Here is a 14,989-nt window from a genome sequence, read left to right on the forward strand (position 1 = left end):
ATAAAATTAAAACCACGAATTTAAGCATAAATTTCCATCTAATTGCAAAATATTTAGCAGTTCAGTGTTCAAACTTCACACACACACCCCTACTCTTCCTCCCCCCAAAAATAAATATTTACTTTTACTTTTGTATTTTTTTTTGGTATAAATACAACCAAATCCACACATTTTGGCCACAGTGTTGACCAAAACCCCCAAAAAAGGACATAGGTTATGTCGAAGGCTATAGGGTAAAATTGAGTCTAAGCGAAGCAGCACGAACCAGAGATTCCTCTTACTCCCAAATAACATCGTTTTTTCACTTTGGCGCCCTTTCCTTGAAACCCCTCCGCTAAAATCCGTCAAGATTCCTCCTACTGTTTCCCCAATTTCTCTCTTCCGATTCCCATTCCCCTCTCCCCCTTTTATATGTAGTCAACTCATACTATTATTATAAAGCATCACTTATTTCTCTTGCGTCTCTATCACTCTTCTCAATGGCTTCCGAGGAACAATTGTCTGTAATTAAGGTATGTGTCTGTCTTCTCTGGAAAAAAATGAGTTTTTCTTGATGTTTTGGGTACCCTTTGTTATGTAATCTTGATGGGTTTTGTTAGTTGAGGGAGATGTGATGTTTTTATTTTTGGGTGTGTTTTAGGGTGCTAAAGTGCTCATGGTTGGTGCTGGTGGTATCGGGTGTGAGCTGCTTAAGACACTTGCTCTTTCTGGGTTCGAAGACATTCACATCGTAAGTAAGATTTGCCTTTTGTTTTTGATATTTACTGTTTATAAGGAGTCTATGATGATTAGATTTTGGGTCAAGAAAATTTAGGGCTTCTTTGCTAGGGTTTATTAATACGTTTAGTTGCCTTGTGATTGTTAGGGTTTTTGCGAGTTATTCCATTGTGGGTTGTGCGTGAGGAGAAAGTGTTGTTTTTGTATTGGGGCTGACCTGGTGAAAAGCTTTCTGCTCCTACCTTGTATCTATGTGACAATCCATTAGACGTGGTATGTATTTAGAGAACCTGACCGACTGCTTCAAGAGAGCAGTTGCTGCATTTGACATTTTCTCCTCAATATAGTTAGAATTTTGAACCCACTGGGACCTTCCCCGGAATTCTCTATTTGCATAATTCGTTGGTTATGGCTGTCATGGTTTGGGAGTGAAGGGACATGCTTGTGAAAGTTACAGATTAGCCTTCATTACATGAACAATCATGTCGGCACTGTGAATATAGAGATTTACTGTGGTTAACAAACATCTCTCCTTTTTGGATTATTGACTAGCACAGTTCTCATGCTTTCTAAGCAAATCGATATAACAAAAAGGTGACAACGATTTGATTCAGCTCATCAAATGACACTGCCGTCTATAAGAAGGCCCATGTTATAGCACAGCTATAACCTTCTTTCCCGACCCTCAAGGTATTCTTTTACTATAGTAATATTATTAAGGAAGCCGATTGACCTTACAAATAGACTACTGGAAGAATAACAGGAAGCTGGGTTCGAATGTAAACTAAAATAAGCAGCCTTTATTCAAACAAGGGGAACCCAAGTTTTCCTTGTTTAGTAATACGGAAATAGTTCTACTATTTAGATGTTTAATATGAATATTAATAATTAATATTAAGTGTTGTAGCTTTGCCTATCTTAGCTTGATTGTCTCTGGCTACAGCTTGCGTTGGATTCTTAGAGTTATAATAGCTGTTAGAAATATATGCATGCAATGCAATCATCTTTGTTTTGCAAATAGGAAAGAGTTTGTATTTATGTTTTTTATACATGATTTCCATCTTTTTATACATGATTTCCATTGATAGATGGGTGCTGCCATGTATGTTGGAATTTACAAGAATCAAAGCTTGCTTGAGTGAGATTCCACTTGGTAGGTTGTGGAAGGCTGCTGATTGCAGATTTTCTTGAAAAAATAGAATCCCTGCACCTTAGGCTGAGAAAGAGGGTCGTAGGTGCTTTGACTTTCTAGGGGTAGACTCAACCACTTATCTTTTATCGTTCCATTGCTCTCAGGCCATTCAGATGTACATTTCAATTCTGCAAAAGGATGAGAGGGCTTCTGCACTGTGTGGGGGTCTGCCTCATATTATTTCGATTCACTTTCACTATCCTGTTTCCTTGTGGATTAATATTAGATTATTTAGTAAATTCTGCTTAAAACACAGTCTTGTCATTTGTATTATGTGAGCCCCTTGTATTGCACTATGCTTGCATAGAGGTTTCTAACCTGGGTTTATGTCGTCTATTTGCAGATTGATATGGATACAATAGAAGTCAGTAACTTAAATAGGCAATTCCTGTTTCGACAAAAACATGTTGGACAATCTAAGGCTAAAGTAAGGAAATTACATCATTTTTTTCCGCTTTCCATTATCATGCAGGATTTGAATCCTTAATAACGCACTCCCAATTTACCAGGTTGCTAGAGAGGCTGTCCTAAAATTTAGGCCTCATATTAAAATTACTCCATACCATGCAAATGTAAAAGATCCAGAATTCAATGTGGATTTTTTCAAGCAATTCAGTGTTGTACTTAATGGACTTGACAATCTAGATGCTAGGCGACATGTGAATCGCCTTTGTTTGGCATCCGGTGTCCCATTAGTTGAAAGTGGGACTACCGGTTTCCTTGGCCAGGTACAATTAAGTTTTTTTGGTTTTATTTGATGGGGATCAGGCAACTAAATTTCATTTGGCATACTTCTGTTTCTATTTTATATTTGCAACTCTTTATATTTCTTGACATCTTAAGATCTCTTAGCAACATTTAGACTAGCAGTGACCAGCCTAAAATGTTATAAAGGAAGTTACTTGAAATAAAATTTTAAAAAATGTGAAAAATCTATCATATTCCTTTAATGTGATACTCCTCGGTCGTAGATTGTCGTGGTTATTTAATTATCAATTGAAGGTGCTACTCAACTCAGTATTCACTGATTTATTTCCATCTTGTGAAAATAAGGTGTTATAATTCCAATATTTTGATGTCGAATGTACCATGTGAGATTTAGAAAAGCAGTCTGCTAAGTCTGAATGAGAAAGAAACTCAGTTCATAGCAAGGCATATCAAGAATCTTTTAACTCTTTCACAGAAACTTATTGAATATGCATGTCGATCATTGTTACCCTTGTTACAGCCAGTAAATTTTGATTCCTTTCTTTCCAGACTTGCTTGGAAAATTGGAATATTCGTTACTTTGGTGGAGTCAGCCAAATTGGATCAGATTTTATGTCTTATTCAAAAGAATTCCTGCAAAGCTTGCTCTTCATGCTAGCAAGTTTCTTATTCACCTCATTTTTTTGAAGGACGGAGCAATTTTCTGCTTTTCTGTTGTTTGATTCAAACTTTTTTAGGCAAAAGGTCAACCTGTTTATGCACCCTCTAAGATCATAGAGGAAATACATAGTCCTGTAGCTTTGTATGTGTTGTTAAAGGTCTAACGTTCTTGTGTGGCTGCTCTTTTTTTTGGGTCTGGTTCTATAGTGTATTACTGTGTTTTGCTGTTTCTATTTATCAACTGACAGGATCTCCTTTGACTCTTACTAGTTCTGTGATTCTCATCGTTGACTCTTTTTTATGGCAGGTCACGGTACATGTGAAGGGTAAAACAGAATGTTATGAATGTCAGCCTAAACCATCTCCAAAAACTTACCCTGTCTGTACAATTACAAGTACTCCAACAAAGGTACTGACAAGTCCTTAATCCTTTTCTTTCTTAATGTAAATTTGAGCTGAGCCAATCTGTATATCTGTATTTATTTAAATGTCATTCCGGTACTGACACTTGATAGTTATAATTTGTCAGCACATTGCACGCTGTTGTATGGTGCAAATAATAATGTTTCACCTATCAAAAAATAATTGCAACAGTGTAGTATGTAAATTTTACGGTGAAGTAGTGTTATGTGCTTCTGTTGTTGTCGCTATGTGCCTCTTGGTCATTATAAGCTAATTCTCTAAGATATTAGAGGCTTATATGGGTATTCGTCACAATTGTACCTTTTTTCGATAAATTTTATTAATTCATCACAATTGTACCTCTTTTTTGATTAATTTTATTAATTCATTACAATTGTACTTATCATGATTCTCTCACAATTTCAAGCATTTTTGCCTTTAACATTTTGCTTTGAATTGTTTTCTGCTTTAGTTTGTTCATTGCATCGTATGGGCAAAAGATCTACTGTTTGCAAAGCTTTTTGGGAACAAGAATCAGGAAAATGATCTTAATGTGCGTTCTACTGATGCTTCGAGCTCATCAGAACATACAGAGGATGTTTTTGAGCGTAGAGCTGATGAAGATGTTGAGCAGTATGGGAGGAGAATATATGATCATGTTTTTGGTTACAACATCGAAGTAGCATTACGTAATGAAGAGACGTGGAAGAACCGTCACAAGCCTAGGCCTGTATACACCAGGGATGTATTGCCACCACGACCAGTTGAACAGAATGGTAACAAGGATAAAGCTTCAAACACTGGTGACCCCTCTTCAGTATCTGCAATGGTATCTCTGGGCCTTAAAAATCCTCAGGATTTGTGGAGTCTAAGGGAAAATTCTGAAGTATTTCTCGAGTCATTAAGGCTCTTTTTCCTGAAAAGAGAGAAGGTTTTGATCCCATTCCTACCTTCTGATTCCTTTTTGATAAAGTAATCAAAATTTTATTAGGAGAAGGAAAAAATTGCATGTATACAACCTACCCCATGATTCTCTTTTCTCATGCATATGCTTGGATTTCTATTTCCTTTAGTGTTCTAATGATTTCTGTCTTTACCACTGTTGCAGGAAATTGGCCAGTTGGGTTTTGATAAGGACGACCAGTTGGCTGTAGAGTTTGTGACTTCTGCAGCTAACATTCGTGCCGCTTCTTTTGGGATTCCGTTACATAGCCTTTTTGAAGCTAAAGGTATTGCTGGCAATATCGTTCATGCCGTTGCAACAACAAATGCCATCATTGCAGGCTTGATTGTTCTTGAGGCAATGAAGGTGTTGCAAAATGATGTAAAAAGCTACAGGTAGGGTTGGTTCCACTATCTCTGCTTTTACTGCAGTTTTCTTTATTTTGAAGCAGATAATTATATTTTGGAGATAAACTAAAATTGACCAAGATATCAGATGCTCTCGCCAGCTGTGACTGATCTCCACATGCTTTTATAAAAGCGATCTCGACAATGCTTCTAGTCCTCCTTTCTCACTTCCCACTGTATTTTCTTATTTATTTTTGGTCAAATTTGTGGAAGTGCAGCTTTTATCATCTGATAGAGATCAAGTGAAAAACAATTGTAATCAACTCTCCAACAATCAATCATTTGGGGAAGCAATAAATTCAGTGGTTTAATAAGTAATTATTACAATTAGTGAAGTGAGTGACCATCTAATTTAAAAGTTAAAACTGTTAGAAAGGAATGAGGACACTTCTATTATCTATTTTATGTTTGCAACATGTCTGCTTCATGATTTTTCTGCTTGGTTTGGAAATATTTTTGTTAACCATTGGTTAGACTCGAACTTAGGACTACTAGTTGAAGTGTGTGGCCCAATCTAGAAGCTTAAGCTGTGAAAAGAGAATATCTCTTTATAAGTATTTTTGAGGTATTTAACAATAATTTATTAATTTTCATAAATCTATCAAAAATCTTTTCTAGAAACTGGAATTTGGTCTCTTATGCAGAATCAATAGGAAAGTGAAAAACAATTCTACGTTGTAACTGAACTATGAAAAAGTTCTGTATTTTTCTTTCTAAGTTTAATGATTAAAGGGGGTTTCAAGAACAATTTGTATACAGTACTAGAAATATTAATTGAAAAGCTCCTAATTCTAGCATGACCCTAATACTTCTAGGATATTTTCTGCATCTATAGGAGACTTCTTCGTACACCAAAAACACAAAAGCAAAATTCAATCTGTTTCAAATCCTGATTGAGACAGACCACATTAGGTGATTTCTTTCCACTGTTCTTAGTCTTGGTGAGCAGAGTTGCCCGATACTTGTGTTGATGGAAGGTAGCATGTACATATAGAATAGTCGAGTGTGCCCCAATTGACCTGTATGCCATGTTAAAAAATAACTAGTAGATTTGCTAAAATGTACTGACTGTTACCCTCACAAGAAAACAACAAACTAATAGTATTTTTTTTTAGCAAATGTTAAAACTGTAGAAAATTGAAATGGTACCTTTTTGAAGCGTCGTTCAATGTACACTATCCCCTTTTTCCTTATACCAACCTCCCCCCTTTCCCATTCAAAAAAAAGTAAATTTTAGCAAGCTGCCAATGCCTTGTAAAAGCCAAAAGTAGGAAAATTATCAAAATACTTGGGAAACAACTTACCATTTTTTTAAAAACAACTTTCCATTTACTGCAAGGAGTTACCAAAAAGGGATTTGACCTAACGTTTCTTCAAAGATTTTCCCTACCCCTTCTTCTACTTTATGTTATTAGCTAACAAAATAAAGACAAAATTCCTTCTGAATAAATATATCAAGTAGTTTAGATTTGAGAACAACTTGTGCTGTATAGAAGTGTGGTACATGGAACAATGATGACTATGAGCCCGTTTGGATGGGCTTAAAAAAAGTAACTTTTATTTATGAAGTGCTTTTAGAACTTTGAAGTGCTGAAAGTTATTTTTATAAATAAGCAGTTGAGTGTTTGGATAAAAGTGCTTATGCCGAAGAAATGAGGAAAATAATGTGAATTTTAGGGTTAAAAGAATAAAAAGGGTAGTTTGGAAATTTAGTTAAAATATAAGGGATATAAAAATAATTTCCATGATCAAAGAAAATGGCTTTAAGCACTTAGAAAAAAAGTTAGGAATCCTAACTTTTCATTTTTGGCTGACTTTAAAAACTTTACGGTTTAAAGTTAGCATTAGGCAAACACCACAATAAGCTAAAAAGGGCTTATAAGTTGGTTTGACCAACTTATAAGCCCATCCAAACGTGCTCTATATCTTTTTGTTGGGTACTGTTTATAATACCCTGTGCACTCCCTTGCAGGATGACGTATTGCCTTGAACATCCCTCAAGAAAGATGCTTCTCATGCCAGTGGAGCCCTTTGAGCCAAACAAGTTTTGTTATGTTTGTTCCGAGGTATGATCTACGGTAAAGTACAATAGATTGTCTTCCCGCCTGTGCTACCTTATGAAATTTTATTTTAACCACTACTTTCTGATTTAATGCAAATCAATGAACAGACACCTTTAACGCTTGAGATTGATACTCACCGTTCGAAGTTGAGGGATTTTGTTGAGAAGATTGTTAAAGCAAAACTTGGCATGAGCCTCCCATTGATCATGCATGGGGTGGCACTTCTTTATGAGGTGGGTGATGATCTTGAGGAAGACGAGGTTGCAAATTATGCAGCAAACCTTGACAAGGTAAGACACTGCCATGTCTTTGTACGTATGTGAATAAGCTTTATAGTTACTGGCTGATAAGATACTTGTCTGTGTGAATATTAAACCCTTAGGTGCTATCTGAGCTTCCTTCTCCGGTTACTGGTGGTACAATTCTCACAGTTGAGGATCTTCAGCAAGAGCTGAAATGCAGCATCAATATTAAGCACAGGTTCTCCGTGTTCTTATTGTCTGTGTAGACTCATCTTGCTAAATGGAGTAAAGAGAACTGTGTAGTGTATTTCCTCAAATTTGCCTTTACATTGATTTCTACTTCTTGTAATGTTATTTGGTATTAGCAATAGAGAGTTAGCTGATGATCTTTCAGAAGTTAAGCTGTTGGTGAAACTTGACATGATAGGTGATTCTAGTATAGCTACCCGTCATGTTTTTTCCTCTTGATTCATTCTTATCTAACTATTCCCTCAGTTTCCTTCACACTCCCCGAACCCAACCTTAATGGCTTGATCCTGTTGATCTCCTAAACTTGTTTGTCATAGCCTCCAACCCTGGTGGAACACAATTTTGTAGACGTGTACTGCTTCACTCATAATTTTCTCGTCTCATCTAGATTAACTTATGGTCTAGATTGATGCATACAGGATAGCAAATTGGTGTTCTTAAGCTAGTTGTGCTTATTAAACCTTACCTAGACTAGTCTTATGTGGGGGAGTGATGACCAATTAAGAACTCCCATGTTCAGAAGATGAGGGTTGCAGAAATGAGGATACCGAGGTGGATATGTGGACTTACTAGGAGGGATAAGATTAGGAATGAAGAAATCAAGGACAATGTAGAAGTAAGCCTCCGTGGTGGACAAGTTGAGGAAAGCGAGATTGAGATGGTTCAAGCACGTGAGGAGGAGATGTGAAGAGGTCTCAATGAGGAGGTGTGAGAGGTTGACTGTGGTGGGTTTGTGAAGGGGTAGAGGTAGGCCAAAGAAACATGGGGAGAGGTGATTAGACAAGATATGAGGCATCTTTGGCTCACCGAGGACATGACCTTAGATAGGACAATTCGGAAGCTGCTGATTAGGATAGAAGGTTAGCAGATAGAGTGTTGTCTCGCTTTCCTGCAGGTTAGGTTTAGTGGTAGTTTGGCGCCCGCACCTGTTTCTCCTTAAGTACCAGTAGTATAAGCAGTTTTTGGTGTAGTTCCCTATCCCGCGATTTACGTTGATACCGATTGTGTCTTGTGTTTTGGTCATTGCATTACTTTGTTGTTGCTATTGTTTCTTTTCCTATATGCTACATGATGCTTCTTCTAGTACTTGATATATTTATAGGTGGAAGGAGTTTCCCTGTTACTTTTTTTTCTATCATCGTAGCTCAAAGTCAAGTAACCGTTCCCTTCTCACAAGTTCACTACCCCACTTCGTTTTTGAGTTCTTCCAGTATGTACCTAAACCTTTTTTCTTTACACTATTCTGTTATGGGCCCCACTTTCATACTAACAAAGGCTTTTTGAAGTATAATTGATTGGGCAGCACTTGCGTTTTAAGAAAAGTTCAATTTCATCAATATATAAATGGTTGGGCCTCCTAATTCTTAGATAGGACCTTGATACTGGAAATCTCTTTCGGTAGACTTCTTGTATATGGACATTGCCCATATTTTGTTAACATATCCTCTTATCTAATTGAATAAAGTTAAGGCAGTATGTGTAGTTGTGCAGTTAATACTAATATTGAGAGGGTTGATTATCTCATTCTTTCTCTAGACTTTACTAATTTAAATTTTCTATCTTCTTCTTACCCCCCCTGATATTAGAGCTATATATATATATATATATATATAACTGGGTCAGTCATTATTGACACAATTGGTCATTGATCGATAATATGAAATTTTTGATCGTGATGATAGTTGAAATTTACGCCATAGTTGAAAAATCGTTGTCAAAGTTGATCTTTTACCTTCATGTCAGATGTTTAAATTCATAGCTGATTCTTCTTGCTTGTACAAGTAAAAGCTTAACTGTGACCATGATTGCCCCTTATCCGTCAAACCTCCGAAATTTTAGTATTTTTTTTTAAATATATAATCGTCATATTTCAACCATGCTAATTGTTGATGTCACGATTTTAGCACTATGTTGCTTCTTCAAACTTAACTCATCTTTCTTAACCTATGCTTTTGGCAATTTAGCTCAGAGACTTCCAACTCTTGTGATATTTATGTCGAAGTATTCTAATGACCTCGCTATCTTCGTGTTGACTTTTATGTATTGTACGGCTATTAGTTAATCTTTTAATATTATATTAAGTTCTTTTTAATTAAGAAAATTATCAGAACTTTACGGAATGAACTAAACAACACAAAATAAGATATCATGGTATATGCTATTTGTTGACATATGACATTATGTTAATTGAAGAAACCAACGCGACTGCCTACATAAAGTACAAACAATGAAGAAATAATTTAGAGAGTAGAATTTTAGGATAAATAAAAATAAAATAAAGTACACATATTAATTAGACTAAATACGTCCATTGATTCAGTTATCCTGAAGAACAACCTTAATGTAAGACTAGATGAAATTATAGTGCTAAAATATAAATAATTTTATATTTAATCTCATTATCATTTTAAGAGAATGAGATAATAAATAAACATGTTTTTTTACTTCATTTATAAGTTAGAAGAAAAAAGGTTAAAATAAAAAGGATGGTATGTGACAAAAAGATAGAAGCAAAATGGGAAATAGGTTAGATGTTTTATTGAGATGCTACCAAATGAATGGGCCTTTGACATTTTAAAATTCATTTATAAAATAAAACGTTAACATGCCACTAACCATTAGATTATGATACTCCACTATGAGCTTTAAATATTAGAAAGGAAGCTGGAATAGCCATCTTGGCTCGATTAAGTTTTGATTAGATATTTTTGTTGCAAATTGGGCTAATCACTGCTGGATTTGTCAAAAAAATTGAGTATACATAGAGTAGATGCTTCTTCACTAACTTGGTGCTATGGCCCTAGTCATGTGGTTGTACTTTGGTGTAATTGTTTGTTCCATTTGGCTTCCGAAGCTCACCCATTTCATAGTATGAGACGTGATGCATTCAAAATTTGTGTGTACTGAATGAATGGTTTGATCTCTTCCCTTCTGTATTGCTTTTGGGGGACTTGTCTTGGTGTGATGTTACATTGCTAGTGAACATAATTGAGGGTATTCAGTAGGCAAGTACTTGCTTACTGTGTTTATTTTTGTTCATTGACCTAATATTCTGAAGATTATTTATTTTTCCCATTATTTTGCTCCACAGCCTCATTTGAACTGTTATATGATTAATGTTTGCAGAGAGGAGTTCGATGAGGAGAAAGAACCTGATGGAATGATTCTCTCAGGATGGACACCAGCTCTTGCAACAGAAAAGAACAAGACATCGGACAATGGCCCGAGCTCGTCCAATGCATCTGAGACAGCTCCGCTGGAGCCGGAGGATGATGATGAGATAGAAATTATTCTCAAAGACCCTGAAATTCTTGCTGCTGGGAAGAAAAGAAAGTCGTCTGATGTTTCACTTGCTGCCTGTTCAGAGATATCCAGTGCCACTGGTGAAATGCTGACTAAAAGCAAGGTGGAAGAGGATGATAGTCATAGTGATATTGTCACGGTTGATGGAAATTTAGACACCACCAAGAAAAAGAGGGTGCAATAACTTTTTCTTACATCTTAATTTTAGCTGTGCATCTGTCTAACTTTGTACAATATAGGGAGAAACATTGATTCTTTGCCACTTCCTAACTTACGAGTTGATCCTTAGGTGCAAACTATATAAAGTTTTGATACTGGCATGATGCCTCCAGTGACTCCAGTTCTAATTTATTCACTTGGAGCAGTCTTGATTCCGACTTGACAGACATAACCGTCTAAAGAATGTGATTCTCACTATTTTACATGGTACTCTCAAATCAGGTGACTTAATATTATGTCTCCTGTCTTTAGTTACTGTCAGTCTGTCACAACTGCGTTTCCTTGTCATCTCTTTTTTTTCTCTCTCTCTCTTTCTCATGTTAATGTTTATATTGGCTGTATGAATTATACTAGTAGAAAACCCCATTTGATGGCCTCAAGAAAGTTGCAAATATTAATTGCAAATTGTGTTCTTATTATATGCGACCTTGAATGACAAACTGAAAATGGTAGCAAAATATGATTCTAATTACTCAAGAACCTTTCAGCGCAAGTAGTCACAGAAAGAGTGCAAGAGAAACTTCGAACTTAATCATATATACAATAGCACGTTATTATTCAGTACACAATTTTTTCCATCTACACATCCAGCATTTTATGTTAGGGATACAAAACAATCAAAAAGAAAACCTCTAGCTATTGTGACTCATTCTTGGAAGAAAAACTCTCAACAAAAACAGCAGAAAAGTCATCAGTTAAAGAGCTGGCTTCAACTACATATACATATAATTCATCTGGGACATACCAATTGACATTTTGTAATATCATCTCTGTCAAAGTGATCGTGCCAATCATCGCCCGTTAAGTTCAGTAAATTGAGCAAACATTGCAGTTCCTGAATGATCGTCAATTGTTTGAAGTTCAGCAGGATTTCTTGTCTGCTCAGGTGAAGAAACTGGTCTGTTGTCAGGAGTCGAAGGAGCAGGGACGGGGGCAGGAGTAGGGGCAACTATAGCAGGAGAGGCTGGGGCAGAAGATGCTTTGTTTTCTTCTTCAGTCTTCCCTTGTAATGAGGCTTCTTGCAGTTGCAAAGCATATTCCAAGTTCCACAGCACATCACCCATGGTAGGTCTATCAGCACCACATTCTGCCAAACACTTTTCTGCTGCTTCAGCAAATTTCTTCATTGACTCTAGGTTAATTTGTCCCACAAGAGTAGGATCAATGATCTTGTCCAACAAACCTTTTTTCTTCCATTGCATTCCCCATTCTGCTAAATTCACTTGCTCTCTTGGAAGTGCTGGATTAATGGCAGGACGAGCGCACAAGGCCTCTAAAAGTACCACTCCAAAAGAGTACACATCTGACTTGTCTGTTAGCTGCTGCTTGCGGAAGTACTCAGGATCGAGGTACCCAAAACTTCCCTTCACAGCTGTGCTTACGTGAGTCTCGTTGGCAAGACAATCTTTTGATAGCCCAAAGTCAGCCATTTTAGCGACTAAGTTCTCATCAAGAAGAATGTTGGTGGTTTTGACATCTCTGTGGATAATTGCTGTAGATGCACCTGTATGGAGGTAATGAAGTCCACGAGCGGAGCCAATGCAGATTTCTAGCCTCTGCTTCCATGTCAAAGGTGGAAAGTTCTTGCCATAGAGATGATCTCTGAAGGGGCCATTTTGCATGAACTCATAAACCAATATCATCTCTGTGTTTTCATCACAATAACCAATCAACGACACCAGATGGCGATGTCTGAGCTTAGACAACATCTGAATTTCAGTCTGGAACTCATTGATACCTTGCTCAGATTGTGGATTGCCTCTCTTGACAGCTACTTTTGTTCCATCATCTATTTCTCCATAATAGACATTGCCAAAGCCACCAACACCAATTATGGCAGTCGAATCCCAATTGTTGGTGGCGTCTGACAACTCTGCAAATGAAAAGTATCGGCCTAGCCCCATATTTGAAGAGAAAAATTGGCTCTTGCGCGACAATGAAGCCTTGTTTGCCGCCATAAAGCTTGTATCTCCAGCATGAAGTGGAAGCAACCAAGAGGAGAAACTGTTCCTTTTTTGCCAATCCTGAGGCCTCTTTTGCCACTTGAAAACTATAGCACCCAATCCCACAAACGCTCCGAACATCATAGCAAAACCAACATAAGCCACTGTTTTGCTTGGGCCACTACTCTTCTTTCCATCAACACCATATTCCCCATCAAGACTACCCAAAGAATTATTCATCCGAAAAACCTCAAGACCATTCAAGATTGCATTCTTGAATCCTTGGACATCGTTCACCGGTGAAACCTTTACACTAAGAGGATTAGATGCTGAAGAGGAATCTATCACAAAGTCCTTGTAAAAAGCTGTGGCCAACCGCTGTGTCAAAGATGACAAGTCTAGCCCGGAAATTGCCATCTTATCATTAATGTACACGTTGAAATATAGTTCATTGAGCGATTTGCTGATGATATCACAGAAATGAAGGCGAATGAGGTATGAATATGAGGTATCAATATCCATCGTCCATGATATGTTGAAACTGGGAATGTTATTTTCTGAATCAGCCATTTTTACTGCAGAACTGTAAACTGTTGGAGGAGCAATTAAAGGCGACCCTCCTGCCGTTGGATATTGAATCACAGAAGGTTGAATAGACACCGCCTGTCCTGTGGCACTATTACGGAATGGTGCATCAGATAACCAACTTCTCCCTAAAGTGTCATTTGTTGCATCAAGGTATGAACCTCCAACATTAAGCCTATAGGTTGTTTCGAAATTACTACTTGTAAGATCAAATTTTTGCGAGACAGGGAAAAGGAGAGGGACAGAATAGTCAAGTAATTTGCCTGGTGCAGTAACAAACTCAATGGCATTTACAAATGCAATTGAGCCTTGGGAAGGCGCAAATTTGATGGCATAACGCTCTGTTGCGACATTTACAAGAAACTCTTTCGAAATTGGTTCATTTTTCTCCATTTGGTAGTCACGGAGGAGAACTAATGTATCAACTGAAACAGAGAATTTAGCGGTTTGGAGATTAAATTCATTGTTTTGTAAAGGGTTAAAATAAAGACGGATCCAATGCAAGCCAGGACTGGTCACATGAAATGTATAAGTAGCTTCACTATCGAAAATTTTCGCGCTGAGGTACATCGGTGCAGGTACATTTTTATTATCAGTTGCAGAAATCTGAATGTCACGTCCGCTATAGGCTAAATATTTAGCTGTGGTTTGATCTGATTGAAACACGCGATTTCCTGGAAGAGTAGTTGGAGAAGTGGATCCACAATTAATAAGGTAGTTATCTGAAGGTGTGAATGCTGGAAAAGATTTTGCAGGGGCAGTAGAATCTGATTGTGCAGAAACTGGAATTACACTCGAGGGGCCGATGACAATGAGGCAAACAAATGCCACGAGGATATTAGCCATTATTGTAGACGATGGTAATGAAATAAAGGGTCGTGGTGGTGGAGGTCGTAGTGATCCTCTTGGCATTTTTTTCATCTCCAGACCCTCCTGACGAGGATTTGGGAATGAAATTTGAGAAAAAAATGTCTAATACTATGGAGGAAGTATGAAAGAGAAAAAAAGGAAATAGAGAGATTTGAAATCAGTCTGTTTTTGCCAATATTATCGCCACATGTGGGGTGTGGAGATTTTTGCCGCACTTATTTTTCCTTTAAGCTTTACAATGTTTTAGTGGTTGAAATGGTTAATCAACCGGTCTTTTCTCTCCATTAGCGTCTATATTCTCTGTTCGCAAATTCTTTGACCATTTTATTTTCATTAATCATTGGCTTAAGTTTGTTCTCTATCCCTTTCTCTCTTAAGAGTTGGAAAACAAATAATAAAACAACAAATTGACAAAAAAGTATGCAACTAATTATGAAAAAAGAAGTTGACAAAATAATAGTAAAAATGGTCAATTTTGTTCATGTA

The 14,989-nt window shown here is 37.0% G+C and overlaps 2 protein-coding genes across 3 annotated transcripts; one reads left to right on the forward strand and one right to left on the reverse strand.

Annotated features, from left to right (window-relative positions):
- The first annotated feature begins 173 nt into the window (after nt 1-173).
- LOC129885427 (SUMO-activating enzyme subunit 2) lies at nt 174-11,360 on the forward strand. 2 transcript variants are annotated; one of them, XM_055959696.1, is made up of 11 exons: nt 174-512; nt 641-730; nt 2,253-2,336; nt 2,419-2,637; nt 3,585-3,686; nt 4,152-4,610; nt 4,788-5,017; nt 7,002-7,095; nt 7,200-7,382; nt 7,475-7,572; nt 10,710-11,360. In XM_055959696.1, the coding sequence occupies exons 1-11, from the start codon at nt 480-482 to the stop codon at nt 11,068-11,070; spliced, it is 1,953 nt and encodes a 650-aa protein (XP_055815671.1). In that variant the 5' UTR covers nt 174-479; the 3' UTR covers nt 11,071-11,360. The 2 variants fall into 2 exon arrangements, with proteins under 2 accessions (XP_055815671.1, XP_055815672.1); XM_055959697.1 differs by lacking the exon at nt 174-512 and having other exon boundaries at nt 647-734.
- Nucleotides 11,361-11,372: 12 nt separating this feature from the next.
- Nucleotides 11,373-14,545, reverse strand: LOC129887476 (probable receptor-like protein kinase At4g39110). The gene has a single exon (XM_055962587.1). It carries the CDS (start codon nt 14,543-14,545, stop codon nt 11,897-11,899), a length of 2,649 nt encoding a protein of 882 aa, XP_055818562.1. The 3' UTR covers nt 11,373-11,896.
- Nucleotides 14,546-14,989: the final 444 nt, after the last annotated feature.

The sequence above is a fragment of the Solanum dulcamara genome, chromosome 4 (genome assembly GCF_947179165.1).
Source record: "Solanum dulcamara chromosome 4, daSolDulc1.2, whole genome shotgun sequence".
Lineage (NCBI taxonomy): Eukaryota > Viridiplantae > Streptophyta > Magnoliopsida > Solanales > Solanaceae > Solanum > Solanum dulcamara.